The sequence below is a fragment of the Nyctibius grandis genome, chromosome 2, assembly GCF_013368605.1.
Source record: "Nyctibius grandis isolate bNycGra1 chromosome 2, bNycGra1.pri, whole genome shotgun sequence".
NCBI lineage: Eukaryota > Metazoa > Chordata > Aves > Nyctibiiformes > Nyctibiidae > Nyctibius > Nyctibius grandis.
Genome location: NC_090659.1, coordinates 63,378,600 through 63,398,327, shown reverse-complemented (window position 1 = coordinate 63,398,327; position 19,728 = coordinate 63,378,600). Strand labels below are relative to the sequence as shown.

The 19,728-nt window shown below is 40.3% G+C and overlaps 1 protein-coding gene across 2 annotated transcripts in view; it reads left to right on the top strand.

Annotated features, from left to right (window-relative positions):
* Positions 1-516: 516 nt before the first annotated feature.
* Positions 517-19,728, top strand: part of TPP2 (tripeptidyl peptidase 2) — a 58,814-nt gene continuing 39,602 nt past the window's right edge. Inside the window, exons 1-12 of one of the 2 annotated variants that reach the window (XM_068419801.1) lie at positions 517-762; positions 7,236-7,364; positions 8,533-8,628; positions 9,051-9,155; positions 9,804-9,928; positions 10,638-10,801; positions 13,598-13,752; positions 14,770-14,846; positions 15,345-15,472; positions 17,366-17,465; positions 19,105-19,253; positions 19,386-19,501. In XM_068419801.1, the coding sequence (XP_068275902.1) occupies positions 601-762; positions 7,236-7,364; positions 8,533-8,628; positions 9,051-9,155; positions 9,804-9,928; positions 10,638-10,801; positions 13,598-13,752; positions 14,770-14,846; positions 15,345-15,472; positions 17,366-17,465; positions 19,105-19,253; positions 19,386-19,501 (1,506 nt within the window). In that variant the 5' untranslated portion in view covers positions 517-600. The remainder of the gene's footprint in view (positions 763-7,235; positions 7,365-8,532; positions 8,629-9,050; positions 9,156-9,803; positions 9,929-10,637; positions 10,802-13,597; positions 13,753-14,769; positions 14,847-15,344; positions 15,473-17,365; positions 17,466-19,104; positions 19,254-19,385; positions 19,502-19,728) is intronic. The other variant, XM_068419808.1, reaches the window with a different exon arrangement.

Genomic DNA, 19,728 nt, shown 5'->3' with positions numbered 1-19,728 from the left:
GAAAAAAAAAAAAAGCCAGAAGCCAATGTTTGCGCACCGGTTCTGTTTCCGATTCGCAGGATTTCGCGCACCCCCGCGCTGCAGCCCTGGCACGTCCCCTTAGCGGTGCCTGACAGAGGGAGGGAGGGAACGAGGCCACCCACCACCGCCGCAGGCCGCGGCCGAGACAGCGGCCCCGCAGCGGGACCGCAACCGCCCCGCCCGCAGGGACGCGGGCCCCTACGGTGACCCGGGCCGGTGACTCCCTGAGGCGACTCCCGCCCCTCGCAGGCGGTGCCGCTGCCGTACGTAGCCGCCTGCGCCCCGCCCCGCCCTGCTGCCGCGGCCGCCCCTCGGGCTCGCCAGCCCGCCCCGTGCTCCGGCGCGTGGAGCACGTCACTCCTCTGATTGGCTGCCTCCACCGCGGGCCCCGCCAGCCGCGGCGCGAGCGCCAGCCCACCGCGCGGCCCTATTGGTCGGGCGCGCCTCCCCGCGGATTGGTGGGGTGGCACGGCGCGTGCGCCGGCCCTCGGCCTCGCCCGCCCTCACCCCTCACCCCGCTGCCGCCGCCGGCCGCGCTCTGGTCTCGCGCGGCGCCGTGTTCCCCCCGCCCTTCCCGCCATGGCGGCCGCCGCGGAGGAGCCGTTCCCGTTCCACGGTCTCCTGCCCAAGAAGGAGACCGGTGCCGCCGCCTTCCTCGCCCGCTTCCCCGACTTCGATGGGCGGGGGGTGCTGCTGGCTGTGCTGGACACCGGCGTGGACCCGGGGGCGCCGGGCATGCAGGTAACGGGCGGTGAGGAGGAGCCACCCCCGGCGGCGTCGGCCCTGAGTCACGGCGGCGGGCGGGCCTCGCGGGGCGGCGGCGGGGGGAGTACCGGGGCCCTGCCGGACTGCCCCCGTGGCGTTGTGGCGGGCGGCGGCCGCGCTCCCGGGGCGATGGGGACGACTGTGGGGCCGGGGCGTTCGTCCGGGAACGGCCATGGCCACCGGGCGGCCCGAGGCGTGGGCGAGAGCAGGGGAGGCCCCCGAAGGGCTGTGCTGGGGACTGGTCCGTGCGTGTGTGCTCGCTTACCGTCCTCGCTCCGCGTGCGTTCGCGGGAGCGTGGCCTCCGGTACGGGAGGGCGGAGGAGTCCTGCCGACGGGGGCTCCGCACCGGTCACTTGGGGTGTTTGTGCAAGGATCCTCCTTTTAAGCCATTTACAGGTGTTTTGTGGTATTTAAATCTCTTTGGCTGTATTCTTACACTATAAAAGAACGCTTTGTGTTTCTGTTAAACCTTAGCACTTCTTCAACGGTGGGTAGCTAGAGGCTGCAGACAGCCGCTTAGATCCTTTACATAAAAAGCGTATTTCTGGCAGAATTTGCATGCCTGTCTTTCTCAGTGTATTCTTGGTGCGTTCTGTTGCAATAACAATCTGTGTCAAATTTGGTTCTGCCAGCTTTTTTTGGATCTGCTAGCTTTGTAGCTCAGCTCGCACCGTGATTGCCATTATGATTCGATCTCAGTTCTGTAAATTTCTGTGTATGTGACTTTAATTTTGGCATTTCTCAGCACTTCCTTATTTCTTTTAATTCTTGTCTCTTAACGTTTCTTTATGATGTAAGTTTGTATGCGGCCTTTTATGCCACTACTCCTTCCAATTTCTTGTCAACATGTGTTCTCTGAGATGTGGCAAAGGAAGCCTTGAGAAATGATTCAGAGATAATTGTATGCAACTCGCTTGGATACTGCATCCTTTTTTTTTTTTTTTAAAAAAACTAAGCAGGGCCTTTGTTCGTTTCTGCCCTTTCTTTGGCACAGGCAGAGATTTTACTCCTAAGTGACCTAGTTCAGGGACCTAACCCTGGCAGATCTTTAGTTCAGTGTTCTGAAATGACTCCTTGTGGCGTTCAGGTGAGTGAAAGGATGAGTGAAAAGGACAGGTAGGGTGTAAGGAGGGACTGGACAGCTGTAACTTCGATTGATTTAAGCTGGAATGAAACTGGTGCTTTTGGCAAAAAGTTGTGGGTAAGTGGAATGGTAATTGGGAAGCTTAAAGAAAGCTAGCCAAAAAGCAAACAAGATAATACCATGGGCAGACCAGAAACTAGGAAAAGACAATTAGGAAGATGTGAATATAAATAGGATATGCATAGTTCCAAAATTTCACATATGAAAGCAAACAACCTGAATCTCTAGAGGTTCTAAATGAGGAATGGTCAACCAAAAAAAAAAGCATGAGTTTATGGGCAGCGGAGGGAAGCTTTGTTCTGAGATGGGTAACCCAAGGTTCATAAGGGATACTTATGAACCCTCACGATCTCAGTGTTGGTCATACCAATTTTCTTCAACCTGTTTTCTTTATGTGGAGGATAAAATTTCCGGTAGTAGAGAACTTTGGGTGGGGGGGGGTGTGGTAGAATTCATCTTGCAATGGTTGAGAGTGAGTTTGCAGGGATGTTAGAGAAACATATAAAGAAGCTGTGTGCTCTTTCCACACTGCCCACTTAACACACCTGACTTAGGCTGCTTGCTAAACTACAGCAAGAGGGAAGGCTTACTGTACAGGGAATTATAAAGGAGACGTAGGCAGCACACAGTCTGTAGAATAGCTTTGTAAGTGTTTTTTCAGCAAGAGGATGTCCTCACTGGAGTATTGGGCAGTACATTCTGCCTCCACAGAATAAGCCAGTGTCCTGGGCACAGACAATGAGACAGCGTAGCCATACTGCGACAAGTAGTTTCTAACCTTGGGACAATTTTTTTTGGTTTTAATGCTTCTGTCTTCTCTGCTGCTGCTTTTTCTTACTGTTAGTCTTATTGTCAGTTCTTGGCCTGGCATGGATTTAGAACTATGAGAACTGAGTCAGTTGCTTAGAGGGTAGGGAAGGTGTTATATGTAGCAAGGTTAATAGGAATTACAACTTTGAGTTCAAGTTAATGTCAATAATGATTACAGGCCGAAATGAGCTGCCCTGTTTTGAATACAGTGGGGGTTTTAGTCAAAACAAACCAGTTTGTGTTTTGCTGCTCCCTAATGTCTCATTCTTGGGTAGGGTTCCTTTGCTTGTTGATATTATGCTTTGATTTGTAAACACTGATACAGTGAATGTATGGCATTTGATCAGTTGCTGAGGGATAAAAAGATTTGGGGACAGAGTATAACAGGGAAGTACCATTATGTTTATATTCTTCCCTGGACACTTGCTGCTATAGAGAGAACAGTTACTGGGCTTAACAACCTTCTTATATCAATTTAATTTTTCTACTGGTTGGCTTGCTTTGCCACACAAAATGTTAATTTAACTTGTACTTACTTTCCTTTTCTTTCTGAATTTTTTGTAGCCAGTGCACTCTAGGGAACTCTTTTCACCTCGTTTTCTGTTGCTTTGCACTCCACCTGTTGATGCCAACTGTAAAGTTCAGTTTGTCTGCTTCTTTCATGCTAGTTCTTTCCCCTCTCAGCCCTCTTGGTAGAATCTATTTCTTATTGTTATCTGCTGAGTCAGTCAGGGCTTGTAATTCCTCATTAAGGCGCAGCAACTGATGAAGTTTAGGTGGGCAGATAAGGTTTAATGAAGCATTGTGGTTGTGTACGTATGGTCTTTTTTGTTCAACCCCACCCTGTCCTTTCACTGTTGTTGTTGCTTCTTGTCATGTTTCAAGATATGAGTTCATCTGCTTCTTGCAATTTTGCTTATTTTGTGAAGTGCCTTTTGGAATTATTATTTACTAAAATTAGCTTGTACTTTTATGAGACGGCCTTTTAGCAGTAGCAGCTAGTTTGATTTGACTTGCTTTTCAGCACTGAGTTTTAAACAAAAAAAAAGGCTTGAAAATTATTTGCGATGATGATCAGCTGTCCTGTGACCAAAGTGCTGAAGAACTTGTTCATCTCCTGTTGCTGCAATAGCTGTAGGTTGGAATCAGTAACATTGTATGGTCTGGCAAAAACATGCTCAAATGCATCTGGCTTTGCCTTTTAGTTTGGGGTTGTCACAGATACTGGTGCTCCTCTGCTTCTATTATACTGATCAGCTGCCAGGATTATGCAGATAGATTATTTTTAATGTGGTCAACTTACTAATTTATTTTATTTACAAAGTCACAGTTAACATGAAAGTATGTTTTTTCAAACTACAGTGTATAAACAACAAAATCATTTTCAGTTGTAAACTAGTAGACTATTTTTTTTCAAGTGGCTGTAGGCAAACCATGATATTAAAGGTAGGATTGGGGATTTTGTTATAAATATACTAAAAATATTTTTAATTGAATGAAAGTTCTTCGTTTTTTGAATTTTAATGCGAAAGGTACTAAAACGTACCTTCTGTCTGGAATAAATTTATTACATCAGAATTTTTCTGTTCACAGAAGGGAATTGATCAAGTTAATTTGAAAATTTTTTTTGTTATTATTATTTTTTGCTTGGAATTACAGGACTTGAAAAGGAAAACCCAGTTGAATGCTGAGTTTCACTGGTGGGCAGTATGCCAAGGAACAGTTCATGTCAGCAGAAGAAGCCGTATCAGTTACTTGCTCTAAATGGCCATGAAGCTGTCTGGATCACTGCTGTTAGTCATTGAACCTTGGACCTTTGCACCTGAAACTCTGAGTTTCTTGTGTCAGACTGAAAGACTCCGATTTGTTGATCCTAGTTGTACAAACTCACGTACGTGTGTGGACCTGCTATTCAGCTCGGAGGCAAAGAGCTGTGTAGTGTAGGAGTTGCACATCATCTTCCTGGCTAGGAAACAACTTTTAAAACTACCCAGGCTTGCTACGGCGTAAATCTGTGTTCTGGCCACCTGTTGCAGTATAACTTCTCTACTTCAAACAAGTCACCTAGGATTACATATTCATTCTTGTTTTCTTGTGCTTTGATCGCTGAATAATCCACTTTGATTAGAGGCATATTGAAAAATGTCTGATTCTGATAATCTCAGGTTTGGCTTGCAGTTGCTTTATTATTGGAGCAGCTCTTGACTTTTCTGTGAGTGGAGACTGGCATTTGAAGGCATTAATTACAAACACTAGAAAATTTATGGTGTGAGTGCCTACACACTCTGTTTCCCAAGTAAATTTTCACTACTGTGTAACTGTTGTTCAGTAGATGTTTTACCAAGTTAACGTGCTTTAACAGTTTTCTTAACTGAGCATGAATTTCTGTGAACAGAATAACACTGTTGATTTCTGTAATGGAAGTTCTTCTTTAGCAAGCCTCTTCAAAAGCAGTATTTGTTACCTTTTGGGGAGTGGAAATGAATGTCCTTTTTATGATTGCTATGGGTTTGGGATTTTTGGGTTTGGTTCTTTTTTTTTTTTCAGTTGTTTAAACCTGTTTTTGTTTGGGGTAGAGATTGCTTGCTGATTTTCTGTTTGGTTTTTTTTTTTGTTGTTGGGTTTTTTTGGGGGGGGGGTTGTTTGTTTTGGGGTGGTATTTTTGATGTTTTTTTTGTTTGGTTGTTTTGTTGGGTTTTTTTTTTAATCATGAGAACTTGAGACCTTGGACGTATTTATCCTTATTTGCTGAGGTGTGATAAAAGCTTGACTCTTGTTGTCTTTTTGGTAGCAACAGAGTGACTTCTATGAAACAGCTTGATCATGTTGTTAACCTCCAGCACCTGAATTCACAATTCCAGACTGTGATTTGTGCAAAACTACCTGCCATATATGTCATGTCTAGCATCAAAGTTATTGATAGAGAAGAAAGGCAACAATACCAAATATTTAAGTGGTAGAAAAAAGCAAATGTTGCTGCTTTTCTGAAGCTTATTTTGCTTTCAGTGTAGTTTGTGTATAGGAGATGTTGGGAAGATCGTTGATTTCTTTTTTCTTTTTTTTAAAACAATCTTTAATGTAGAACTGTAGAAATAGGTGCATATGGCCAATTCATAGAATCATAGAATGGTTTGGGTTGGAAGGGACCTTTAAAGGTCATCTAGTTCCAGCCCCCCTGCAGTGAGCAGGGACATTTTCAACTAGATCAGGTTGCTCAGAGCCCTGTCCAACCTGACCTCAAATATTTCCAGGGATGGGGCATCTACCACCTCTCTGGGAAACCTGTTCCAGTGTTTCACCACCCTCATAAAAAGTGTCTTCCTTATACCTAGTCTGAATCTACCCTCTTTCAGTTTAAAACCATTATGCCTTGTCCTGTCGCTACACACCCTATTAAAAAGCCTGTCCCTATTTGTCTTACAAGCCCCCTTTAAGTACTGAAAGGCAGCTAGAAGGTCTCCCCAGAGCCTCCTCTTCTCCAGGCTGAACAGCCCCAACTCTCTCAGCCTTTCCTCGTAGAAGTGCTCCAGCCCTCTGAATTCATATTGCCCTTCAAGCAAATACTACTATATATGGAGTGTAGTTTATTTGCTGAATAAACTCATACAATACCTACTAGATGAAGAAGCATGTTCTTATAAAAAGATAGCATCGAATATTTTTGCTAAATGATAAAAAAAATCTTAATCATACTCTTAGTAATTTCCTCCACCTAAAGTTCCTCTAGGTGACGGAAACTTTAGGTAGGTTAGTGGTTTCTTTTTTTGACCTTTTTTAGTTGCCTGCAACTACTGTAAAGTCCATCGGGGCTAGCTTTCATTTAATTTGGGGAGGCTTTAAATTTATGCTCATAAACTCTTCTTAGCTAGTCAGCTCTCTTTCTCCTTACCCTGGTAAAAATACTCCTTCTACAGAGTTAGGTGTACACAGCCATAGCTCCTAACTCTTCAGATTGATTAAAACATGAAGCAGAATCCTTGAAACAGGAAAAAATAAGATGATGGTAACTTGTGTTTCTTTTAGGTTTAAGCTCAGTTAAGAGACTCAATTTTGTGAGTGCATGTACTTCAGCACGTTTCATTTTGTTAGAGTTGTGCACTCATTACTGTAACATTTGGCCAGAATGGTGGGATGGAAGCAATGCAGCAAATCATTTGTACACAAATAGTGGTTTTTGCAAATGGTTTAGCAAATCTAGGCTTGGTTTTAAATTGAGACTCCTGTGCTTTATTGAGACAATGTTTTTACTTGTTTCTTTCTAAATCCTTTTTAGAAATGAGTTAGCGAATTTGTATAAACCAGAAAGATGGACATGTTGCTCTAAGTTAACTGAAAATTTAACTAATTTCAAGCTGGTTTTATGTCCTTCAGTCAAAGGTTGGGTGCTTAAGAAAGTTAGTTGATATTTTTATTAACAAAAATGAAAAATTTCCTGGTTTGTATGCTAAAGGGTAATCAACTACATTTTCAATTTTTCTGTGCTCATATTTTCAGATTACAACTGATGGGAAACCCAAGATAATTGATATAATCGATACAACAGGCAGTGGTGATGTAACTACATGTACTATTGTAGAGCCTAAAGATGGGGAAATTAACGGTCTTTCCGGAAGAACTTTAAAGGTATTTGGTGGTGCAGAGGCACCACTGGGCGTCTTTGTCTTTCTTTCTGTCTTGTTTAACAACAAATTTAGCACCTCTTTTGGTTTCTGCAGAACTTACTTCCTTTTAACCAGATCTTATCCAAAACTAATACTGTATTTGCTCATCTTCATACGGATTGCTTGTTTATATGACATTTCTTTTACTTTTCATATGTCTTTGTATTGAATATTCTCTATAGCTTAATGGGGGTGTGTGCAGAGTTTTGTTGGGGGCTTGAGAATAATTTACTTACTCTTTGTTCACATCAGTGTCTGATACAGTTTTGGAAGTTGGCTGAAGAAAACATACTAACATACTTTAAAAATGTCAGACACTGTTCTGACTTTAGAAGTGCTAGTGTTTTCCACATTTGTACAAACTGCAAGAGGAATCATGTTAAGCTCGTGGTAAATAGTTCTAGAGACTGACAAATCTGTGAGGACTTACTTGTAGGCTCACTGCATTCTCACTATGAATAGAACAGAAATGGTGTAGGGTTTTCAGAAAGGGATGAGATCTAATAGAGGTCTCTGCTACATAGAGCTGCAGATGTTACTGTCGTGTTCTTGATTGGCTGGTTAGATTGATGGGGTGATAAAAGGAGCGTCAAATCTTTGGATCTCTCCATGCTGTCAGCTTTCTTCTGAATTTTGCACAGAATATGAGTGTAAGGGTGAATCTGTTGCTGTCTTTTGCTGTTGTTACTAGGAATAGTAGATCTGATATACTGAGAGTTTAAACTACAGCAAGATGTGAAATTAGACGTTCAGATGTTTGTCGTGACCTCTAACCATAATTCCCCTTCATGCTAGTGTGCTTCTTTTCATTTATAGCGCTATTATTTCCCCAGACTTCTACCCAAAAAAGTCACTGCTGGGGCTGTATGTTTTAAAAGTAGAGTATCAGGGCAACTGATACTTCTAAAGATGTTCAATGGTAGTGTCACGTGAATTGATTGCCGATTCCTTTGGAACTGGATTGAAATTGCCATGTCATATTGTTGAAACTTAGTGCAGTAGTTACTGTCTTGGAGACAGGGAATAAATTGGTGATATTTGCAAGTCTGTTCTGCTAAACTGTCTTACACAGTGTTGATTTTTTTTTTTATGCTATTAGTTAACCTATTTCTGAATATACTTTTCTGTAGATACCAGCGAACTGGGTAAATCCTTCAGGCAAATACCACATTGGCATAAAAAATGGCTATGATATCTATCCTAAAGCTCTTAAGGAGAGGATTCAGGTAAGGAATTACATTTTTGTTTCTGGTGTATAGTCATATTTCAGTGTTCTGATTCTTAAGTTTTTCTAGGAAACTACTGTATGTGATTTGCTAACACATGCAGGCTGCTAGCCAGAGCATGAGAGCTATTCTCTTGCTGATTTTTGTTTAATTTTGACATGATCCGTTTCTTCTGTGACTTTTTAGAACAACAGGAGGTGGCACGGTGGTCCTTCTCACAGTGGTCTATCGAGGCAAAAAGTCTAGAAATTACTGATACCCATTTCTTTTTTCTGTGTAACAACTGATGCTTATTTATAGTGTTGTATTGACCTTTTTTAGCCATTGTATCTCAAATCAGAATTTTCAAATGATTTTTATAGTCTTCATACTTTGACATATGTATTTGTCAATGTATTGAGGAACCTGGTTTTACTTTACAGAAAGAGCGCAAGGAAAAGCTCTGGGATCCTGTTCACAGACTGGCTCTAGCAGAGGCTTGTAGGAAACAAGAAGAATTTGATGCTGCTCATAGCTCTCCCTCCCAGGTTTGTATAAGTCTAAATAAATTTCTAAACTTGTTTGCAACAATTTGTTGCCGGTTGAGAGATTAAAATATTTTATTGGATGAGTGAAGGAAAGATACTTGTGATTATTTTGGCGGATAACTTATCAGTGTATCTTTTGATTAATTTAAAAAGTCTATATATGGATGGTTGTTTGATTTGCTTAATGTTGTTAACTTTCTAAACTTGTTGTCAAATATGAAAAGGGTATTACTTGAAATACTTTGTCATATTTTTAGTAAGTTTTATTTTTAATTTAATATGCTCTTTTTTGAGGTTGTCATCCTTGTTGTGCTTAAAGTTGAAATCTTCTAAACATATCCTTTCTTTTCTAAACTGGGTACTGTTTCAGTGAAGTACCAGAAATGCCTCCGGTCATTTCTGTATCATTTAACAGCCTGTATTAAAAAAAAAAAAAAAAAAAGGCAGAAATTGGAAATAGTTATACATAATAGACCAAAAATAAATAGTACACTGTTTGAAGACCATTGAACTTCTAGATGTTTGTGACTCCTACGATAGTCTTACATTCTTGATGAAGTAATGGAACAAATATAGCATCAGAAAGGAATATAGGAATACCTATCTTGTAATAATTTTAGAAATACTCTATTTTTGTTGCCTTATTAGGTAAATAAGCTAATAAAGGAAGAACTTCAAAATCAAGTGGAACTGTTGAATTCTTTTGAGAAAAAATATAGTGATCCTGGCCCAGTATATGATTGTGTAGTATGGAATGATGGTGAGACCTGGAGGTAAATGCCTAAACTTGTCTAAAATGTCTTGTTCTATGTATAAAACAACAGCTTGCATTGGAGACTCTGTTAACTTTTAAACTCTACCCTGTTTACAGAGTTCTTAAATATTATTTGCTTTAAAATACTCCTGCTATGTCACTTGAGTTTTATGACAAAGTTCTGATCCGGAATGAAGATGGCATAGAATGAAGTCTTATTAAAGAGCATGATACAAAGTGTAAGCTTGTGGGATTTTCCTCTGAAGTAGAGTAAAATTGATTTGAGAATCCATTGGTGATAGGAAAAAAACCCACAAAACAGATGTTTGCACAGACTTCAGGATGTAATATGGCACTTTTTTTGACTGATAATGTGCATCGTACAAAATAGTGGGTAAGACTTCAAATGTTTGTGTACCAGCACTGAACAGCTAGCTTTAGTAGAATTTCTTCCTTGAAGAAATTGTCTGAATTTCCTTATCCTTGCTTTTCAAAGACAGATTTATTTGAATTTAGTAACATTTGAAAGTCAGTTTATTTCGAGATTTTTGTAGTTTCTGAATCTAGGTATAAACAACCAGATTTAAAAATATTGACTTAAAGAAGTAAGATACCATAAACACAGAACCAGACTTCTTGAAGTCTTTGTGATCCTCTTTGCTGGGGGTGGGGAGATAACCAAAAGTTTACAGCAGCTGGAAAATTGCCTTTTTTGTTTTTGTCAACAGAGCCTGCATAGATACAAGTGAGAGTGGTGACCTAACTAGCTGTACGGTGCTGAGAACCTACAAAGAGGCTCAGGAATACGGATCTTTTGGAACATCTGAGATGTTGAATTATTCCGTTAATATATATGATGATGGAAACCTTCTTTCCATTGTGACAAGTGGAGGTAAATTAAAGTAATCTTAAGAAAATGTTGCTGCTGAGTAGGTATCATGAGAAGCAGCAGTTAGGTCCTGATTGTGGTACTTGGGATGGCCCAAGGCAGCTGTCTTAGTACAGCATTCATTACTATTGCAATCAAGATCAATATTCACATTTCACAGAATCACAGAATGTTAGGGATTGGAAGGGACCTCAAAAGATCATCTAGTCCAATCCCCCTGCCAGAGCAGGATTACCTAGATCATATCACACAGGAATGCGTCCTGGCGGGTTTTGAATGTCTCCAGAGAAGGAGACTCCACAACCTCTCTGGGCAGCCTGTTCCAGTGTTCGGTTACCCTCACTGTAAAGAAGTTTTTCCTCATATTTATGTGGAACCTTCTGAGTTCCAGCTTGTACCCGTTGCCCCTTGTCCTGTCAAGGGATGTCACTGAGAAGAGCCTGGCTCCATCCTCTTGACACTTGCCCTTTACATATTTATAAACATTAATGAGGTCACCCCTCAGTCTCCTCTTCTCCAAGCTAAAGAGACCCAGCTCCCTCAGCCTCTCCTCATAAGGGATATGTTCCACCCCCTTAATCATCTTCGTGGCTCTGCGCTGGACTCTCTCTAGCAGTTCCCTGTCCTTCTTGAACTGAGGGGCCCAGAACTGGACGCAATATTCCAGATGCGGCCTCACCAGGGCAGAGTAGAGGGGGGAGGAGAACCTCTCTTGACCTGCTAACCACACCCCTTCTAATACACCCCAGGATGCCATTGGCCTTCTTGGCCACAAGGGCACATTGCTGGCTCATGGTCATCCTGCTGTCCACTAGGACCCCAGGTCCCTTTCCCCTACGCTGCTCTCCAACAGGTCTGTCCCCAACTTGTACTCATACATTTCCTGAACTAAACCTGTAATGACAGCTTATTACCAAACTTGCTTGCATTTTTGTCTGAAATATTGTCAGCTTAGTGTTCATATGCATGTATACATCAAATGTGTATACTTAGATATTCTTTAAGGTATTCCTGCATCTTAAAGCCTAAAATAGAACCTTCTTTCAAAGTACCTTTTTTGTTTTGTTTCTTAAATACAGGTTTATGATTGATTTTTAGTTGCTGTCCTTTGTACTTGTGTAATGGAGAATCTTAAATAAGACATCCATGGGCAAAAGGGGTATTAATCTTCATTTTCGTTTGTCCAGACTTTTTTTTGTGGTAGCAGGTGTCACTGTAGCTGTAGCTCCCAGTACTCTGAACACATATTTGTGTATTCTTTATGTAATCATGTTTTGGAAGGATTCTGAGTGGTTAAGGTGGTATGGATGTATTTGATTTGAAAAATGCTTTTAATTTCTTATGAAACTATCCCATCTCAGTAGAACTACAGAACCAGTTCTGGTTTCCAAATCGATGGTAATTTTTTTGAGAGATTCCGTTTTATACTTCTGTGCAGTTTTATTTATCTTTTTTTTTTCTTAATCCACACTGAGTCATCTCAGGTATAATTTTCATAACTTTGAGTAAGAAGTGTTGAGCCTTTTAAATAACTTTTGTTAGTGTAATTAATGCTTCCTTTCCACCTGCTGCCTTCTTTCTCTCCTCAGAAAACTTTCATTTTGCAGATTGCTGCTGTTTCCTGGCTTTTTTTTTTCTTAGTACAATATGGCATTTATTAAATTTATTTGAACCCTGGGCTCACTTTATGGAATCGCAGAATCGTTTAGGTTGGAGAAGACCCTTAAGGTCATCAAGTCCAACCGTTAATCTACCCCTGTCTAGTCCACTACTAAACTGTGTCCCAAAGCACCACATCTACATGTCTTGTAACTACCAGCAGAGATGGTGACTCCACCACTTCACTGGGCAGCCTGTTCCAATGCTTGATAACCCTTCCAGTGAAGAAATTTTTCCTGATACCCAATCTAAACCTCCCCTGGCACAACTTGAGGCCATTTGCTCTCGTCTTACCACTTCTTACCTGGGAGAAGAGACTAACATCCACCTCATTGCAACCTCCTTTCAGGTAGCTGTAGAGAGCCATAAGGTCTCCCCTCAGCCTCCTTTTCACAAGACTAAACTACCCAGTTGCCTCAGCCCCTCCTCATAAGACTTGTGCTCTAGACCCTTCACCAGCTTTGCTGCCCTTCTTTGGACATGCTCTAGCACCTCAATGTCTTTCTTGTAGTGAGGGGCCCAAAACTGAACACAGTATTTGAGGTGTGGCCTCACCAGGGGTGAGTATAGGGGGACAATTGCTTACCTAGTCCTGCTGGCCACGATGTTTTTGATACAAGCCAGGATGCTGTTGGCTGCCTTGGCCACCTGGGCACACTGCTGGCTCATATTCAGCCGGCCATTGATCAACACCCCCAGGTCCTTTTCCACCAGGCGGCTTTCCAGCCGCTCTTCCCCAAGCCTGTAGCGGTGCAGAGGGGTTGTTGTGCCCCAAGTGTAGGACCCCACGCTTGGCCTCGTTGAACCGCATATAATTGGCCTCTGCCCATCAATCCAGCCTGTCCAAATCCCTCTGCAGAACTTTCCTACCCTCCAGCGGATCAACACTCACGCCCAACTTGGTGTCGTCTGCAAACTTACTGAGGGTGCACTCGATCCCCTAGTTGAGATCATTGATAAAGTTATTAAAGAGAACTGTCCCCAATACTGATCCCTGGGGAAACACCACTTGTGACCGTCCCCCAACTGGATTTATATACTTACAGCTAAATAAGTGAAAGTTAATTGAGCTGTAGTATATTAAATTGGTATAAATGAAGTTCACTAAACATACAGTGATATGACTTTTCATTTGCTCAGGAGCACATGGAACACACGTGGCTAGTATTGCAGCTGGATACTTTCCAGAAGAACCAGAACGAAATGGTGTGGCTCCTGGAGCTCAGATTCTTGCAATCAAGATTGGCGATACAAGACTAAGTACAATGGAAACTGGCACCGGTCTAATAAGAGCTGTGGGTATTTCACTGAATAAACAATCTCAGCAGTGTCACTTAGTTGAATACTGTAGAACACTTTGTGCTCTACTTGCTTGTAGGCTGTTTTTATGGTTCTAGAATATTTCCAACAAAAAACCCCAAACAACTAAACACACCCTCCCCCCTAAAAAAATCCAAAACAAAAAAAAATAACCCAACCAAAAAAACGCACAAAACTAACCAGAATATATTTTAAAACATATCTTAAGACTAATGTTTTAATGTAAAACAAGGCTTCTGTTGCATAGAGCACTTACGGGTTTTTCAGACTGATAGAGTTGCAGTGTGTCTGGCTAGCTTGACACATGGGCTAAGTTACTTGTATGCTTATTTGAAGTTCCTTGTTCTGTGTTGTGAGTGTATTTTTTTATAGTTACTTAGATAACTATAGAATACTTAAATCTAAAATAGACTAGTATCTACCCATGTGACTGAATCTTTTAACTCTGTTTCTTACGATTGAGGAAGAACATCATTCCTTTTCAGTGATGTCCCAAGGCCTTTCCCATGTAGTGAGTTAATGGGGAAAAATTTTACACAAGAAAAGGAACTGAAAATAGAAAATTGTACTTGTGGCCCATAGAATATCTTGCTAAAGTAACATGGAGATGTTCAATAATGTTTTTGTGACTTTTTGGAATTTAACCAAACTGCACAGGAAAGGATAATTTTATGTTATTGAGGACAGGCATTTGGGACAATACTAATGATGTCTGCAGTTTTCTCTTAGGATAATGTCTCAATTAATAGCTTGGAACATGACAAGAATAAGGCTGTTCAGGGGGTGGGTTTTTTTGTTCTGTTGTTCATTGGGAAAATAGCTCTTAAATAACTGAAGTAAATTAGATTATTTTCTTTTGTAGAGTCAAAAGAAACTTATTGCTTTTTCTTAGATCTGTAGCAGATCAGTTTAAGCAGATGTTTTTTGCCATTCCTTAAGTGACTTATTCTATGACTAGTATGTATTTTGGCTTTTATTTTTACTTTTATCAGATGATAGAAGCAATAAAATACAAATGTGATCTTGTCAACTATAGCTATGGAGAGGCAACACATTGGCCAAATTCTGGGTGAGTACTACTGTGGTTAATATAAAGTATTTTAGTATTACAGAAGTGGAATTACATTTATTTAGCTTTGTATAAGTGAGCTGTCAGAATGAATTGTCCAGGCCCAAGTGATTCATATACATTAAACTGTTGCAGTTGACGTTTTTAACTGTCTTTGAAAGTGAAGTAAGCCTGTTGAAACTGCTAATGGTTTACAATACAAAGAATATTTTAGAATAATAAAGAACTTTTGTGGCTGGAATGCCACATAATCTGTGGGGTGTTTTTTGAAGACCTAATATTGCTACATAACTGTTACTCCTTTTTAAAACCAGAAGATATTTTTTGTGGTCAGCTTCTGCATGGGAACCGCCTCTGCTAGGTGTGGGAAGCAGGCTGCATAATATTCCTTGTTCTGTGACTGGTCACAGAGATTCTACTAGAGGTGAGAGTTTTGCCCTGTGGGAAGAAAACAATACTGTTGATTAAATTACTTATTTTTTTTCCTCTTACAATCAGGAGAATTTGTGAAGTAATTAATGAAGCAGTGTGGAAACACAACGTAATCTATGTTTCAAGTGCAGGAAATAATGGCCCTTGCCTTTCTACAGTAGGATGTCCTGGTGGAACTACATCTAGTGTAATAGGTAAATAATTTGTTTTGAAAAAAAAATTTTGACAGTATTCAGCTTCTGTCTTTTCAAGCTTTGTACTTGTGTTACATATTTGAGATCACCGGTTGATTGCTGAACTAAATCTAAAAAAAATATCAATGACTGGATGGGCTACAGGATTAATTCTGAAGGAGGCACTTGCTGTATGCTTAGGTATAAAAATTTAGATCGTTATCTTATTACAATTCAAGACGTTACTTATGAAAGAGGCAGATGGTCTTGATTTGATGTGGATTTGTATAAAATTTGCAAAAGAAATCTTTATGGTCTGACCTATTAGAAGATTCTAAGATTTTTTTTTTTTTGATCGTAACCATACGAGCACACCACTTCACTCAGACCATTAGCTGCTGTCAAGTGCAACTTCTGAAAAATATAAGCAAGTTGAATTCTAATTAATCTTCTGGAAAGTCTTGTAATGCATTCTGAATTGTCAGAACCACAGTTTTAGATTATCTGTCTTCATCAGATACTGTGATTTCTATTTGTAGTGAAACAAAGCTTTTTAATTTGGATATAAAATAATACCATGATGTGACCTAGACAAGTCCTTCTAGGGGAAGAATTCTTTCAGGTGCAGTGCCACTTCTGTGAAAGTCTATTAGTGGCATAAGAATTGGCTTTTCTGATGGACTAGTGTATGTTTTTGATATTTCAGTGAAAGATTGATGTATAAGACTTAGCAAAATGTCTGGTGTTCCGGAGTACCTTCCCTAGTCTTAATTTTTATATAAATCCTCTGCCGCAGTACTGCATTACGCAAGATGCTTGTTAAATCTCAGAATTCTTGTGCAAGGAGACTAGTGTGTAGACTTGAAAGTTGGAGAGACACTATTTCAGGACACCTCGTATAATTAACGCTGATTGCTTTCTAAAAGTTAATCTGCAATTACTCCACTACTGAGACTGGGGGTTGGGAGTGGAAGTAACAAACTCTTTTCAGGTCTGCATTGACTTTGCTCTTACAGTGCATCTGCTTTGTCAGTTCAGCTTATTGTATCACTCTAGAGACTGGGTGATCATTCACTCTGGATGCAAAGTAGCTTGCTCCTTGTCCTCCATCTGGAGTGAACCAGGTAGGGCTTTTCTTTGGTTTTTTTTGAGGGTAAAGCAAAATACAGTTGACAGGTTGTCTTAGTTCACACAGACAGTATGGACATGGACCTTGCCAAATTTGTTTGTCAGTGTGGTATGGTAGTATTCTGCCATCCTGATAGTGCTTGTGCCATGAAGAAAATGGAATGTACACTTTAGAATAGGTGCACAGCATGGATGCAGTGTGCATCCTTGACATTGTGTTCTAAAAATACAACTGTAGCAGGCTTCGATGTAGTAATTTACATGCTCTGGGCACTTCGAACTGATATACAGGAAAGTAATGACTATCTTATCACTGTGTTTGAGCTGTGTGGATGTGGCCATCTGCTCCAGGTGGTGTAGCTGTGAGCCACGTGAACATGACAGTTCACACAGATTGCTTTGAGATATGGTTGGTGTAGTTTGTAACAGTGTAAACATAGCCAAAGGGGTGCGGGAGAGAGTGGAGACATGTAAAAGCGATCTGTTGTGAAATAAATGTAGAAGGTGAGTACATTCTATTCCAGTTGAATAATAAAGAAACTTTAAAGTTTACATAATATTTTAACACTATACAGTATCACCATCAGCATTGTAACTGCATAGCATGCTACTTTACACTTGCTTTGTAAATATATCAGGGTTTAATGAGATGGAAAATGCGTGTTTCCATTTTTAAGTGTCAAGCAAAAATTCTTCTCATAATGAATTTAAAACCCAGAAATATTTTATTTTTGCTTATAATAAAAATTAGTTGTACCTCTAAAATGTTTGAATGTTTTTTTACAGGTGTTGGTGCCTATGTATCACCTGACATGATGGTTGCTGAATACTCTTTAAGAGAAAAACTGCCGGCAAATCAATATACTTGGTCATCCAGAGGGCCAAGGTAGGTTATACTAAAAGAATAAATTAATTACTTTGGGGTTCAGATTATGTAATTCAAAATTAAAAACTGGTCATCAATACTAGAATAAAAGTATTTCTTTCCCATGGGAAGAGCGTAGGTAGCCTGCTGTTCTTGGAAGGCCTTTGTGTGCTGGGCTCTAGAACTCTTGGAGGAGGGGGTAGACCACTGAACTGCCTCGGCACAACTTGTACATTTCAGGAAAGTGTATTTGATGAGCGCAAACCTATTCGGAGATGATAAAAGTTGTTGAAAAGTTGTTTGGAAGTTTGATTTTTTTTTTTTTTCTGAAATTTATTTTTTCAGTGGATTTTTTCCATAGCATGTATTTCATTAAGTTAGTGTGGTGAAGTTAACTGTTCTGTTAGAGTTGAAGATTAAAAGAAATACTGTTATTGCAGTGGTGTTACTTCTGGCTTCAGTGGCATTGCTGTGATTGCAGAACTTAAGGGTTTTGCTTGAGTCCAATTAGAGGTGTGAGTAGGCACAAATAAATGCTTTTCTATCTCATGTTACAGAAAATTATCTCAAAGATCTATGAAAGAAAATGTAGGGGCAATGAAAATTTCAATTTTTATTTAATGTCTCAGAAGCATTTGATAGTAATGTGGTCGTGAAAAGAAGAAAAAAAAGAATAGCGTCTTTCCTGAGTTCTTGCCTGTATTTAGACTTTGGAATTGTTCTTGCGAGTTGTGGAGTTACTGTATGCTGTCTTTTGTAGTTTAGCCTACAATAGTACTGGGTGAAGGCAAAAAAAAAAAAAAAAAAAACACCACAAAAAAACACAAACCAAAAAAACACATAGTTTGAGGTTGGTCCTTGGTTTGGTAGTTACATAGCAAATGCTTCCCTATTGGCATTGGCCTTTGAAGTTATCTGTCATGCTGTTTGTATGTTTACAGGCAAGTATATTGTTGCAAGAACCTTATTATATAGGATTGTGATGTGTCATGTAGGGAAAAGAGAATTGTGGTGTCTGCCGTCAGCTGAGAAAGGGAGAAGGGTTTGTAATTGATATTGAGATACATAAACACACACACCCCTATATATAAAAACTACATTTTGTGTGCTTCGTTACTTTGCATTGTAAAAGAGTCAGAATAAGCATATGTCAGCTGAAAGGCCCAAGTCTGGCCAAAGGAGGATTCCCCTTGGGTAGGGTGCAACACGCAGGTCACTGGAGAGTTCCTAAAGCTTTGCTAGAGCAGGCTTGGGGTAGGGGATCGGTCTGTCCGAGTAAGCAGTAGCGGCTTTCAGGCAGATGAGCTGTGCACTGCTTGGCCAGAAGTGTCATGATACAGAACCTGTTGTTTATATAGGGCTGTCATAAAATACATACAAACATTATGTTACAGTATCATACTGAGAGCACACTGATTTGAGACAGATTTTAGACATGTGAAGCTGTTAGTGTGGGATAGAAATACGCTAAAATACCCTTCCTCTCCACAGAACTTAATAGCTCAGGCATAGTGCTGTCCTTATTCAAGAGGGACAATTTTTGTCTATCCAGAGCAAGGAAGGTGGAGTTAAATTACCTTTTTAAATGCACAGATATCTTCAAGATAAAGTGTGCAGAAAAAAAAATGTTTGTTTTTCAACCATTCTGTTTTAACACTAGCACTGATGGAGCCCTTGGAGTAAGTATCAGTGCCCCAGGAGGTGCTATTGCTTCTGTTCCAAACTGGACTCTGCGAGGAACACAACTCATGAATGGCACATCCATGTCTTCTCCCAATGCATGTGGAGGCATTGCATTAGTATTGTCAGGTAATGTGCTACAATGTTAAATATAGATGCATAGTCTAATAAAAGTGATTAGATACTTTTTCCCCTAAAAAAACATGCTGTAACTTTCACATTTTTTGTTGTATCAAATAATACCCTTATTTTTAATTTCAGGACTCAAAGCTAACGATGTTCATTACACTGTTCATTCTGTCAGAAGAGCTTTAGAAAATACTGCAGTGAAAGCTGAAAACATAGAAGTATTTGCACAAGGACATGGTATTATTCAGGTACTTGCTAGCAAAAAACTCAACATAATATAAATAACTGCCAGTGGAAAACTAACCCACAGAAAAAAGCAGCTTTCTAGATGATTCTTGATTCTCAGATCTGATTGAGGGAGAAGAAGGAAATGTAGTGGGAGGGGAGGAGGAATGAGACTGTTCTTTCAGTTTCAGCATGCAGTTACTGTAGAATAAGTGTGTTAACTAGACACATTCTTAGAATGATCAAAAAG